Consider the following 13,662-nt stretch of genomic DNA (forward strand, 5'->3'; position numbering starts at 1 on the left):
GTTTCAGCTTTCCTACCACCTCTGCCAGCCAATCCCATCTTCCTGAGAATCTGGCCTCCCTATTGGCTATCACACACCTTTAAACTGCCTGCTCTGTTACATCACTCTCTCACCAAGCCTATTGCCAGCTGGTAGAATCTTGGGGTAGCCTATAAATTTGTATCACTGGCCTGTGTGGCCAGTGACCAGTGTGACCGGTGGCCTTCATACTGGACACATTCACTCCTTGGCTTCAGCCACACAGACATTCACTAGGATCGAATCTTCATCCCTTGAATCTACAGTTGATGTTTCTTCTTCTCTGACCATGTCAGGTAAAGAGAGAAACTTTCTTGACAGTTTTTCATTCTACTTCTTCACCCTAAATTTAGATTTCTTTACCCCTATAGTCCCAAATGGGTTGGAATAACAGGGAACGTATTCAAGTAGAAATATAGAGACCTCATGTCAGTTTTGGCTTTGACAGTTACTAGCTGTATGACTTTAGATAATTCTTTTATTCTCTCACAAAATCTGTTTCCTCATCTGTTACATTAGAATAATAGATTCATTATTCCCTCTGGCCCCTTTCTTTTCTAATGCTGAGTCTTAAAGGGCAACGTACAGAAAATGAACTCAGACACTTTTGAGGGTGTTCATTTCAACAGAATCATAGAGAAACCCTAAGTGGCACAGAAAACTGGCAACATATTCTGAGGTGTTTCATGTGTAATAGTCTCCGTCCACTAATATTTCAACTTCACTATTTTAAATTTAGTGATGTTTTAAATATTCAGCCAGGCACGGTGGCTCACACCTGTAATCTCAGCACTTTGGGAGGCCATCTCCCTCACTAATATTTCAACTTTACTATTTTATATTTAGTGATGTGTAGTGATGTTTTTAATATTCAGCTGGGCATGGTAGCTCCTGCCTGTAATCTCAGTGCTTTGAGAGGCTGAGATGGGAAAATTGCTTCAGCCTAGGAGTTCGAGACCAGTCTGGGCAACATAACAAGACCCCATGTCTACAATTTACTTAAAAAAATCATCCAGGTGTGGGGGCATGCCAGCTACTCAGGAGACTGAGGTGGGAGGATCAGTTGACTGTTTGAGCCCAGGAGGTTGAGGTTGCAGTGAGCCATGTTCACGTGTTCACACAACTGGACTTCAGCCTTCCTGACAAGGTGAGACCCTGTCTGAAAGAAAGAAAAGTAATATTCATGTTTTGGAGATTCCTATCTGAAATAGATGGAAAGAGAAAATGAAGAGTACTGGGTTATAAGGAGGCAGACATTCTAGGGTAAGGAATTTGGGATTTTAAATGAAAGCAGAAAGACAGAGTTCCCTACACTTTCCTTTGGATACTACTTGGAGAATGACAAAATGATTTCAAGGAAAAAATATATATTTTTTAAATTTTAGAAGAAAAGCAGAAAGACAACAGAGTGAAATCTACTCAGAATAGGGCAAAATGAAGTTGGTTTTAGTCAATGCTTACATCAATAAAGTAGGAAGGAAACAGGCTAGAATAGAGAATCCCTAGAAAAAGCAGTTTATCGGAAGTCGCAGTAAGTTGTTTTCTTCTTTTGTCGTTTTGAACATAGATGACACTTGATAGTTTTTAATATAATCATTCTAGAAATGTGTTTTAGAAATGATGCTTCCAGGCCAAGCACGGTGGCTCATGTCATAATCCCAGTAATTTGGGAGGCTGAGGCGGGCAGATCACCTGATGTCAGGAGTTCAAGACCAGCCTGGCAAACATGGTGAAACTCTGTCTCCATTAAAAATACAAAAAACTAGCCAGTTGCAGTGGTGGGCACCTATAATCCCAGCTACTCAAGAGGCTGAGGCACGAGAATTGCTGGAGCCCAGGAGGCAAAGCCTGCAGTAAGCGGAGGTTAAGCCACTGCACTCCAGCCTTGCTGACAGAGTGAGACTGTCTCAAAAAAAAAAAAAAATTTCTTTCTAAAACTATCAGGTAGTATTTTGACTTATGATAAAACCCAGGCTTGAAGAGCACAAAGAATGACCCTTCAGATTTACCAATGGCCTGGGTTAAATGTAAATGCTACCAAATGTCACATGACCTGTAGAAGCAAATGTTACACCAAGGATTATAAAAGTAAGAGCTCTACGATATTGTAATAGGCCAAAATTGCCATATTAAAAGTTCTGTTTCTCCTGGTTTCTGGTCTATGCTCAGAGAAAACAATCCTGGCCAGGAAGTCATGGTAATGACATTAACATAATGGTAAATCTTAAACAGGTCAATCTGCTCTCTCTCAGCCTCAGGTACTCATAAAACGAGGTCCTTCTCTAAGGGCCTCGCAGTTCTAAAATGCTGCAATTCTAGGAAGTAGTTATGAATCAATACTCACCCAGATTCAAGGGAAAGATAGGGAATGGAGAAGTTTGCTTGTAGCCTAGGAAATAAAGTACAAAACCAGACCTCTTGGGTCTTCTGCACATCTGTGCCAAAACTGGACATAAAGACAGTTCATCAGAAGAGGACCAAACTACTTCAGCACTCATGGCCATCGTAAAGTGTTTGGCTTTTGGTATCTCAGTGAGTATCGGTATTAGAGGCTTCCTGATTGAAACAACCTTACGATGATGCTGTTCTTCAAATACAGTGAAATTTTCTCAATCTCACCAGTTTGTTCATCTCTCTTCTTTCCTACAGAACATTTCCAAAATACCTCTTTACTTGGAACTGCAAATTCTCTGCAGCCCTCTCTTCCTGTGGTGAGCAATGCGGCTTCCCTAACAGGAAGCATTTCCAACTTCCCCCGAGCCTCTGCTCCAGCTGTTAGCTCAGCATGGCTACTGCCATCAGCCTCTGGCACCTCTTTCCAGCCACTCACGGGCAGTGCCTACCTTTACCAACATTCTACCACATCTATGTTGTCTGGGGTTAGTGGCCAGAGCCATAGCTCTACTTCAGCTGCCTCTTACCCAGGCATTTTTGAGTGGGACATTACAGCAAAGACAGCAAAGAAGTCACCCTCACTCAGGGACTTCACTGTGACTGTCATTGACCAGAACACAGCTGTCTCTTCCATGTCTATGACAGCCCGGCATGATAAAACTTCACATGCCAATATTATAGTCCCTCTGTATCCAACACTATCTGCCAGCCTTGTTCAGAGGACACAATCTCAAATTCCAAATCAGCAGGGCCATAGCCTGTCACTTCCCTACCAGACAGGAAGCCAGGTCTATTACTATAATCCAGGCACACTGGGGCCTCAACTATCCGGAGAACTTGGCCCCTGGCTGCAATCCTATGGCTCTGCGTCATACTCAGGAAATAGGGCCTCTGCCCATCAACCAGAAATGGTGATGGTGCTAAAGGAGGTTCAGCCCACAAAAGTTCGACTACCAGTCTCCACTTCCGGGATGCATTACTCTGTGTCTGCTCAACCCAGCACAGTAACCAGTTTTCAAGGTGAGTACAAACAGCAAAAAAGGAGAGGAATAAACACAGTATTGAAAGGGAGGGTCAAATCTATAGCCGAGTGGTAAGTCCACAGATAGTCAGAATTTGGGTGCTGAGACTTTGACCACTCTTCTTGGGGACTGCTGTTCATTTTCAGCCTCTATGTAAGAACACCTTCTAAGACGGAAAGTTGAACACTATAATGGCCATCTATGCCACATGTAAGAGAGTCCCAAGAGATACCACACTTTTTAGTGCCCTGGCTGATCAGTTCCCCTGCACCAGCACACTGTAACATTCTCCCTTAATCTGTTACTTTAGTCTCTTTGTAAGGCACTTTAGAACTCTTATTTTTGCAGTGACATTTTGATTTTCCTTAACTTACAATAGGATTTAAGACCTTGTGCTTAGAGATCCTCTCCAAAACAAACAGGTTCAGAATCTGTGCTTGCTTATGTAGTTTATAAGGAAGGGCTCCACTCTCTCCCCTAGACCATGGCGTAAAGGGTTCTTACTCTCTCAAGAGAGTGGAGAGAATGGAAGGGACCCTATATGAGAATATGAGGCTTTGTAAATCATCTCCTATTTAAAAATCACTTTCACTTTTTATTTGCCTTATAACAACAACCCTATAAAATTCAAAGAAAGCTAAGAAACAATCACATCAAATGATAACCAGTAAGAGAACAGTCACTGCCTATCACCCAATACAGGATCTTGTCCATGGTCCTAAAGAAGAGCTAGTAAAAATGCCTTGCACATGTTAGAAAGGTATCCCATTGCTGCATTGGCATATAGGGGGAACATCTCACTTACCAGGGATTGACTTCTTCCTTGATTCCTTTGTAGTGATGGAAACTTCCCTGGGGATGGATACTTCCCTGGGATTGGAATCTGCAAGCCAGATATTTTGTCTGGCACAAACTCCAGAATTCACCAAGTCCTGCAGTAGCAGAAATACCCAGATACGTGAGAGTAATCCATCACCTGAGCTTGGGGACATTTCAATGACAGCTCCAGTCCAGAGTCCAACTAATCTCTTGACAGTGTCTCCAGCTCCAAGCCAGGACAAAACTGAGAATAAGAATTTGGATGAGATTAAGACCAAGATTTCAAAGCCTCTAGATGCCTACCAATTCCCAATAGAAAACCGATATCCTTCAGTGCTTCCTTTAGAAATCCCTGATATTCACCAGCTTCTGTCCTGCATTGATCCTCTTGGCCAAGGGGAGCAGCCTGGTTCTGAAAATGCCAATCTGAGAAACAACAGCCTGAGTCTTCAGGGCCAAGGGCTACTTGAAAATGGGATTGAGTCTAGCAGTGATCTTGCAGACGTCACTACATTGGTGGAGAATACTCACCTCCCCTCGATCATCAGTTCTTTGCAAGATCTTGACCAACCCAAAAGTCCCTCCATCTTCAGTTCCTTACAAGATCTTGACAAACCAAAAAGTCCCTCCATCTCAAGTTCCTTACAAGATCTTGACCAACCCCAAAGTCCCTCCCTATTCAGTTCCTTACAAGATCTTGACCAACCCAAAAGTCCCTCCCTATTCAGTTCCTTACAAGATCTTGACCAACCCCAAAGTCCCTCCATCTCAAGTTCCTTACAAGATCTTGACCAACCCAAAAGTCCCTACATCTTCAGTTCCATACAAGATCTTGACCAACCTCAAAGCCCCTCCCTATGTGGCTCCTTACCAGATCTTGACCAATCCCAAAGTCCCTCCATCTTCAGTTCCTGACAAGATCTTGACCAACCCCAAAGTCCCTCCATGTTCAGTTCCATACAAGAGCTTGACCAACCCAAAAGTCCCTACATCATCAGTTCCATACAATATCTTGACCAATCCAAAAGTCCCTCAGGCAAGAAAGCCAAAGATCCCAGCACCATCAAGGTAAATCAGGTACAGGAAAAGTCAAGTGTCATAAAGGGTCACTCTGATCAAGTAAGGAAGAAGAAGCATAAAGCTGCCGAGCCTATCCAGGGTGCTCCCAAGGCCAAAATCCAGCCAAAGAACCCAGAGAGCCTATTAGAGGGAGAAGTGGCTGTTTGCAGTGCTACCGCCAGTGACAGCGCTTCTGTGAGCAAGCACAAGAGTTTTAGCAACAAACGTCACAAAGCCGCATCCAGCAGAGGCAGCACAACTAAGAGGCACGGGCAGGAGAAGACCAAAAGGAGCAGAGAGAACAGCTCCAACAAATCCGGAGACAGTAAGAAGTCAGGGACGGAAGTCAAGGTCGAAGAGAAGCAAGCCATTCCTAATAGGAAGCAGAAGAAAAATCAACCTGAGCTTAGCCAAGAGACCTTCAAAAAGCCACGAACCTCCCTAGGCATGCACATGCTAGAGTCCATGCAAGTTTTCCATGCACTGGGGAAAAAGACCGACAAGAAAACTGGATTCTCTTCCTCCCAGACTCTGGGGAGCTCAAGCAACACCCAGAACCCCCGGCCATTCTCAGCTCTTAATCCATGGCTGGCTACCCGATGTGAGGGGAAAGGCCTGGACAAAACTCACGTCAAGGCCCAGAAACTGGATAATGCTGAAAACGAGTGTCCATCTCCATCCCAGAATGAGTTGCCACCACCTGGGAAGGTCAAGTTGGTACCGTTGCCCTTTCTGACCCCGGACAAACCTCAAACTCGACCTGTTTCTCGGCAGCCACACCCTCCAGCCTCACGTAGGCCTGCTGTGGCTTGTCCTTCTCCACCTAATTTTACTAATTCAGCTCAGTCAACTGCTGTCAGTCCATCCCAACCGGCTCCTACCAACACATCTTTGACAGGTCCGGCCAGACCAGCTCAGCCAATTTCGACCAATGCAACCAAACCCGGTTCAACCAATCCTAACCAGCCTCCTATTGCCTCTCAGTCTGCTGCTTCTAGGCCAGCACCCTACAAAACATCACCTTGCTCTTCTCTCCAGCGGGAGCCTGTTTCCACTGCTGTGACCAATCTCCAGTCACTGCCCAAGCCTCAAAATCAGTTCCTAATCCAAGACTTCGGTTTACAACGCAGGCCACGGAGGACACCCGACATTTCTGGGCCAGTAGAGTCAACGCCCATCACAAAAGAGCAGAGGGCAGAGCATGAGGCCATGAAGAGGAAGGCTCAGCAAGCGCATGAGAATGCTGCCAAATACACCTCTTTGGGGAAACTGCAGTTCTTCATCCAGAGGGAAAAAGATCATGGAAATTTCTGAATTCTATGGCTACAGATTCTAAGAGTTGCTGAGACTGTAGGCTTTACTTTGGATACCAGCTGGTTTTCCAAATATATAGATAGATACTGCTTTCTTTATTCCAATAATATATTTTTAAAACTTGATAAAGAAATGTAATAGAATTAATGATGAGTAATAGATACGCTTTTGAGTTTTGAGATGCTGTTGACTGTGGGTTTTCCTTGGTGGGGGTGGGGATCAAAGACTGCCTTATAAGAAATTATGGCTGGACACGGTGGCTCATGCCTGCAATCCCAGCACTTTGGGAGGCCAAGGTGGGTGGATCACCTGAGTCAGGAGTTCGCAACCAGCCTGGCCAACATGGTGAAACTCATCTCTACTAAAAATACAAAGAAATAGCTGGGTGTGGTGGTGGGTTCTTATAATCTGAGCTTCTTGGGAGGCTGAGGCAGAATCGCTTCAACACAGGAGGCAGAGGTTGTAGCGAGCCGAGATCACACCACTGTGATCTCCAGCCTGAGCAACACTGCGAAACTCCATCTCAAAAAATAAAAAAATAAATAAATGAAATAAACACAAGAAGGTACTGAAAGTTGGATGGTAGTTGAATAGACAGTAGAATTGAGGAGAGAGGAAGGAACATGGTCCAGGCCTAAGAAGGTCAAAAGGGGAGAGATTTTATGGGCTATACAAAGAATCAGAAATGGGGGAAATGGCAGAAGTTAAGATTCAGAATCTGAGGTTAGGAATAAAAGAATAAAATTTGGATAGAAGTTGAAGATGGCAGAAGATAAGGCTGCGTGGAGCAAAAGAAATGTACAAAATCGCCCATGGATGATGGCCTTATGTCTCATGGCCTATCAGGTGTTTTAGAAAATAAGATTCAGGACTCATCTCCAACAGCTTTGGGTTACCTTATACATACATGATCACAGTTGGGAAAGGTCAGTACAAAACAGGGGAATCTACCACCAGGGGAAGGGCTCAGAGTTATAGGTGCAGCTAAAAACCTGGGACCCAGCCAAGTGAATTGCAGCAGCTTGAAGTTGACCCAGAAAAGACCCTGGAGTATAGATCACCATTGACTCAACACCTATGCACGGGCCAGTGAGATGCACTATTTCAGTTCACCTTCACAACCACACACAAGCCAGTAACACTGTGCCACTTTCCTAGTGAGGTAAACAGCAATATAATTTTTCCTTAAGCTTGAACATAGAAGGAAACAATAAAGAAACCTCATTAGATCTGATCACCAGCAATCTTCAAGCCAGCTCTGGTCACCAGGTAGAATTCCAGGCCAGGTTTGTATCACTGAGTCCCTTCCCAATAGGCTGGATAGGATCATCCACAGTAATTGTCAGGATACCACCTCCTTCTCTCCTGGGCTGCTCAACTGGCACTTGGCTTCACCTTTCAAGTGTACCTCCTGTGTGAATAATCTTCTCCAGGGGGACCAGGAAGAGGGATATGGCCTCTCTGGTAAACATTTGGATTCTGTGAATACATTCTTAAAGCAAAACAAAAAGTAATATGTCATTACTAAAATTAATAAAATAATGTTTATTTTAAAATTATATTTTTGGCTGGGTGCAGTGGCTCACGCCTATAATCTCAGCAGTTTGGGAGAACGAGGCAGGTGGATCATGAGGTCAAGAGATGGAGACCATCCTGGTCAACAAGGTGAAACACCGTCTCTACTAAAAATACAAAAAGCAGCAAGGCATGGTGGCGCACGCCTATAATCCCAGCTACTCAGGAGGCTGAGGCAGGAGAATTGCTTGAACCCAGGAGACGGAGGTTGTGGTGAGCCAAGATTGTGCCATTGCACTCCAGCCTGGGTAACAAGAATGAAACTCTGTCTCAAAAATAAATAAATAAAATAAAATAAAATTATTTTTTATAAAATATTTTAAATTCATAAATTTACAAAATAATATATACTCTATTAACCTATGTGACCTAGGCAGATAAACTACTTAACTTTTATTTCCATAAGTTCTTTATAACATGGGGCTAATAACACTTTCCACCTTCATGAGCTGTTATGAAGCTAAATTAAGAACATACATTTCAATTACCCACAATGCCCTGGCACAGAGTGGATTCCCAGAAGCCTTTCCACCTTTCCCTACAGAGGTAAATGCACCGAATGCATGCCCATACTACTCTAATTAAATACATTCTCTTCCAAAGTGTAGTAGGGTTGACATTAGACACAATAAGCTATTTTGTACTGAAAACACATGGCTACTTCTTCTTTATAAAGAAATAAACACAAATTATAAAATGTAGAACAACTTTAACCATGGTACATGCAACAAATTTGAAAAAATAGGATCTAAATTTACTTGTTTCAAAAGCAAGATCAGAAAATCTCTAATTATACAAAAGAAAATTTGGAAATCTCAGAAAAGAAAAAATAACTCCCTGCTGCAGAACCCTCCATCCCACTTAACGTAAATCAATTAGTTAGTATTTCCTTTTGTTCTTTTCCCAGCATGTTTTTCTGCCTGTTGAATCACAGCCTATTATTTTCACTTATCATAAATGAGCTACCACTTTCAGTGGCTTTAAAAAAATGCTACAGTATGGATATAATCATTATTTAGCTACATTCTCCACTGTTGGAAATATAGCAGCTACAAGTTTTTCCACGACCACAAATGATGCTGGGATTAACATCGCAAATCATATACTACCGGATCCTGAGCCAGCCCAGGGTCCTACACATGGTAGGGAGTTTGAGAAATGTGAAGGATTAAGTAAAAACAGCTTTTCCTGCATTTTGAAGTATTTCCTTAGTCTCCAAATGAAATTACTAGGTAAAGCATTTTTATGGCTCTTGAAATTGTGCTTCAAAAGGCTTAAACCAATTTTCAATGCCACTAGCAACATGCTTTTAAAATGCTTGTTTACATCTTTTAAAAATGTCCATTTTCGCCTTGTTGACCAGGATGGTCTCGACTTCTTGACCTCGTGATCTGCCCGCCTCGGCCTCCCAAAGTGCTGGGATTACAGACATGAGCTGCCGCACCCGGCCGGTAATTTTTTTTTTTTTTGAGACGGAGTTTCGCTCTTGTTACCCAGGCTGGAGTGCAATGGCGCGATCTCGGCTCACTGCAACCTCCGCCTCTTGGTTTCAAGCAATTCTGCCGCCTCAGCCTCCCGAGTAGCTGGGACTACAGGCACGCACCACCATGACCAGCTTATTTTTGTATTATTGGTAGAGACAGGGTTTCACCATGTTGACCAGGATGGTCTCATCTCTTGACCTTATGAACCACCCGCCACGGCCTCCCAAAATGCTGGGATTATAGGCGTGAGCCACCGTGCCCGGCCCCGTAAATTATTTTCAATGCTAATTGCTTATTTATGTGATATGGTCAGGATGTATATTGTAAAAGTAATTTTACTAGATTGTGAGTTCCATGAGAACTAAGAGCAGGAACTGCATTGTTTACCTGGTTGAAACTTGAAGGAGATACTTCAAGTAGATACTTTCCTGCTCTTAGCTCTGGTGGAACTCACAATCTAGTAGAATTAGCAACATACATCCTGACAATATCACATAAATAAGCAATTAGCATTGAAAATAATTTACGGGCCGTGCGCGGTGGCTCACGCCTATAATCCCAGCACTTTGGGAGGCCGAGGCAGGTGGTTCACAAGGTCAAAGAAATCGAGACCATCCTGGTCAACATGGTGAAACCCTGTCTCTACTAAAAATACAAAAATTAGCTGGGCATGGTGGGCGCGCCTGTAGTCCCAGCTACTCGGGAGGCTAAGGCGGGAGACTTTCTTGAACCCAGGAGGCGGAGCTTGCGGTTAGCCGAGATCGCACCATTGCACTCCAGCCAGTGTAACAAGAGCGAAACTCCTTCTCAAAAAAAAAAAAAAAAAAAAAATTACCGGCCGGGTGCGGTGGCTCATGCCTGTAATCCCAGCACTTTTGGAGGCCGAGGCGGGTGGATCACAAGGTCAAGAAATTGAGTCCATCCTGGTCAACATGGTGAAACCCCATCTCTACTAAAAATACAAAAATTAGCTGGGCATGGTAGCGAGTGCCTCTAGTCCCAGCTACTCGGGAAGCTGAGGCGGGAGAATTGCTTGAACCCAGGAGTCGGAGGTTGAGGTGAGCCGAGATCGCGCCATTGCATTCCAGCCACGGTACCAAGAGCGAAACTCCCTCTCAAAAAAAAAAAAAAAAAAAAAAGGTCAATTTTCAGGCCAGGCATGGTAACTCATGACTGTTCCCAGCACTTGAGGAGGCTGAGGCGGGCGGATCACCTGACGTCAGGAGTTTGAGTCCAGCCTGGCCTATATGGTGAAACCCTGTCTCTACTAAAAATACCAAGAAAAAAAAAATTAGGCAGAACTGGTGCTGCACACCTATAATCCCAACTACTCAGGAGGCTGACGCTGCAGAATCTCTTGACCCTGAGAGGTAGAGGATGCAGTGAACTGAGAATGTGCTTTGGCACTGCAGCCTGGCGGCTGAGGAAGACTCCATCTAAAAAAAAAAAAAAAAAAAAAAAAAAGAAATCACCTTAATAGAAAAGAGTCAGTATTTTTAAGGTTTTTTTTTTCTTTTTCTTTTTTTAAATAAAAACAGGGGTCCAGGCCAGGAACAGTGGCTCACACCTGTAATCCCAGCATTTTGGGAGGCTGAAGTCTGTAGATCATCTGAGGTCAGGAGTTTGAGACCAGCCTGACCAACATGGAGAAACCCCATCTCGACTAAAAGATACAAAATTAGCTGGGTGTAGTGGGTGGTGCATGCCTGTAATCCCAGCTACTCAGGTGGCTCGGGCAGGAGAATCCCTTGAACCCGGGAGGTGGAGGTTACGGGGAGGCGAGATTTGGTCATTGCACTCTAGACGGGGCAAAAAAATGAAAATTCATCTCAAAAAAGAAAAAAAAGGGCAGGGTTCCAACATGTTGCCCAGGCTGGTCTCCACTGCTGGGCTCAAGCAACCCTCCCAACACGCATGACCTAAAAATGCCAATGTTGTGTTTACAATGTGCTCAACTGTTTAAATTCATGTTCACTGTCAAAAATAACCACTATGGGGTATGTATCATTAAAATCTCCATGTGACTGATGGAAAAATGAAAATGTAGGCAGGCTAATTATCTTACCCAAGATTACAAAGCAGGTAACAGAGCCCAGATGCAAAACCAGGTCCAGCCTGACAACCACTACACTGGAGTGCTTATCAAAAACTGTTGCTAAACTGGCCAGGGGCGGTGGCTCATGCCTGTAATCCCAGCACTTTGGGAGGCCGAGGCAGGTAGATCACCAGAGGTCAGGAGTTGAAGACTAGCCTAGCCAACATGGTGAAACCCCCATCTCTACTAAAATACAAAAATTAGCCAGTGTGATGGCAGGTACCTGTAATCTCAGCCACTCACAAGGCTGAGGCAGGAGAATTGCTTGAACCTGGGAAGTGGCAGTTGCAGTGAGCCAAGATTGCACTGCTGTACTCCAGCCTGGGCAACAGAGCGAGACTGTCTCCAAAAACAAAACACAAAAAACAAAAATAAAAACACCTATTGCCAAATTAAGAGGCAAAGAATAATACCTTGCTATTTGTGAAGGTTAATGTTAGGTGTCAACTTGACTGGATTAAGAGATACCTAGATAGCTGGTAAAGTATTATTTTTGGGAGTGTCTGTGAGGGTGTTTCCAGAGGATACTGGTGTGTGAGTGGGTGGACTGAGTGGGAGGATACACCCTCAATATGGGTAGGTACCATCCAATAGGCTGGAGTCCTGGATTAAAAAAAGGCAGAGGAAAGGCAAATTGTGCTCTCTCCTAGAAGCTGGAATACCCTATCTTCTCCTACTATTAGACAACAGAACGCCAGGCTTCCTGGCCTTTGGATTTGAGGACACGCACCATTGTTCTGCACCCTTTACTGGATTTCCAGGCCTTCAGCCTTGGACTGAGAGTTACTCCACCAGCTTCCCTGATTCTGAGGCTGACTTGGACTGAACGCTACCAGCTTTCCTGGTGCTCCAGCTTGCAGAAAGCCTACTATGAAACTTCCCAGCCTTCCTAAATGCATAAGCTAATTCCCCTAATAAAAAAGCCCTGCCACACACCTACCCACCTACCGACCCACTCATCCATCCATCCATCCATCCTACTGATTCTATCATTCTGGAGAACTCATACTAATGTACTACTTTAACCATACTGAGATTTTCCCCATTTTCCAAGTGAAAATACTTTTGTTGTTTATCTGTTCAGATCCTTTGCAATTTCTCTAGTAGGATTTTATTACTTTTCTTATAATTCATATTAACTCTCTAAGTAACAACCTTCCTGATCTAAAAACCATATAATATTAGTGTAGCCTAAGAATACAAGATCCTTTTGGATTTCAAATCAAACTCTTGGCTTAAGTTCAAAATCAATGAAAATTTTTAAGTCCCTTTCCTAGTTGCCTCTGAAAAGTCACCTATTCCCTGTCCTGTAACTGATTTTTCCAGTGCTAACTGCAAAATACAGAGCAGAATAGTATCTCCTGGTTCAAACTGGTCAGCAAGAACTCCTCATCAGTATCATAATGTATTTTCATTAATTACAGTATTAATTTCTACCTGAATTCCAGGAAAAGGAAAGCAGAGAGAGGTACCTGACTCACTGTTGCAAATGTGGGGTCTGAGCGTGGAAATGCCGAGGAGTTGAGTGACCCTGGATCCCATGTAGATTACACCTAGGGCTTTGTTTAACAGGCTAATTCATGGGGTGGACTGGCTGCATGAAATGTGCTGAGTCTTCAAAACCACTTGACCTGGGTACACTGAAATTCCAATTCATTAGTGAGAATATTTCCACACAATATTACTGATTTCCAAATGTACTTGTCAGGTTAGTGATTATATTTTGGCCTATGAAAATAACAATTTCTTCCTTTTCCCATTCCTATTTGTTTACATCTCCCGCAACAAATAAGTTACCAGAAAAATGGATATATGCAATTTACATTATATGAAAAGAGATTGCCCTGACACACAAATCTCACATATAAAACACAAGAATTAT

The 13,662-nt window shown here is 43.5% G+C and overlaps 1 protein-coding gene and 1 pseudogene across 2 annotated transcripts; both read left to right on the forward strand.

The window, feature by feature from the left end:
* Window positions 1–146: 146 nt before the first annotated feature.
* Window positions 147–5,168, forward strand: LOC108590499 (uncharacterized protein C2orf78-like). Of its 2 annotated transcripts, XM_078349082.1 has the most exons (3): window positions 147–314; window positions 2,668–3,432; window positions 4,273–5,168. In XM_078349082.1, exons 1-3 carry the CDS (start codon window positions 308–310, stop codon window positions 5,166–5,168), a joined length of 1,668 nt encoding a protein of 555 aa, XP_078205208.1. In that variant the 5' UTR covers window positions 147–307. The 2 variants fall into 2 exon arrangements, with proteins under 2 accessions (XP_078205208.1, XP_078205207.1); XM_078349081.1 differs by having other exon boundaries at window positions 147–3,432.
* Window positions 5,169–5,198: 30 nt separating this feature from the next.
* LOC144579261 (uncharacterized protein C2orf78 pseudogene) lies at window positions 5,199–6,626 on the forward strand (annotated as a pseudogene).
* Window positions 6,627–13,662: the final 7,036 nt, after the last annotated feature.

Source organism: Callithrix jacchus, chromosome 14, assembly GCF_049354715.1.
Source record: "Callithrix jacchus isolate 240 chromosome 14, calJac240_pri, whole genome shotgun sequence".
NCBI lineage: Eukaryota > Metazoa > Chordata > Mammalia > Primates > Cebidae > Callithrix > Callithrix jacchus.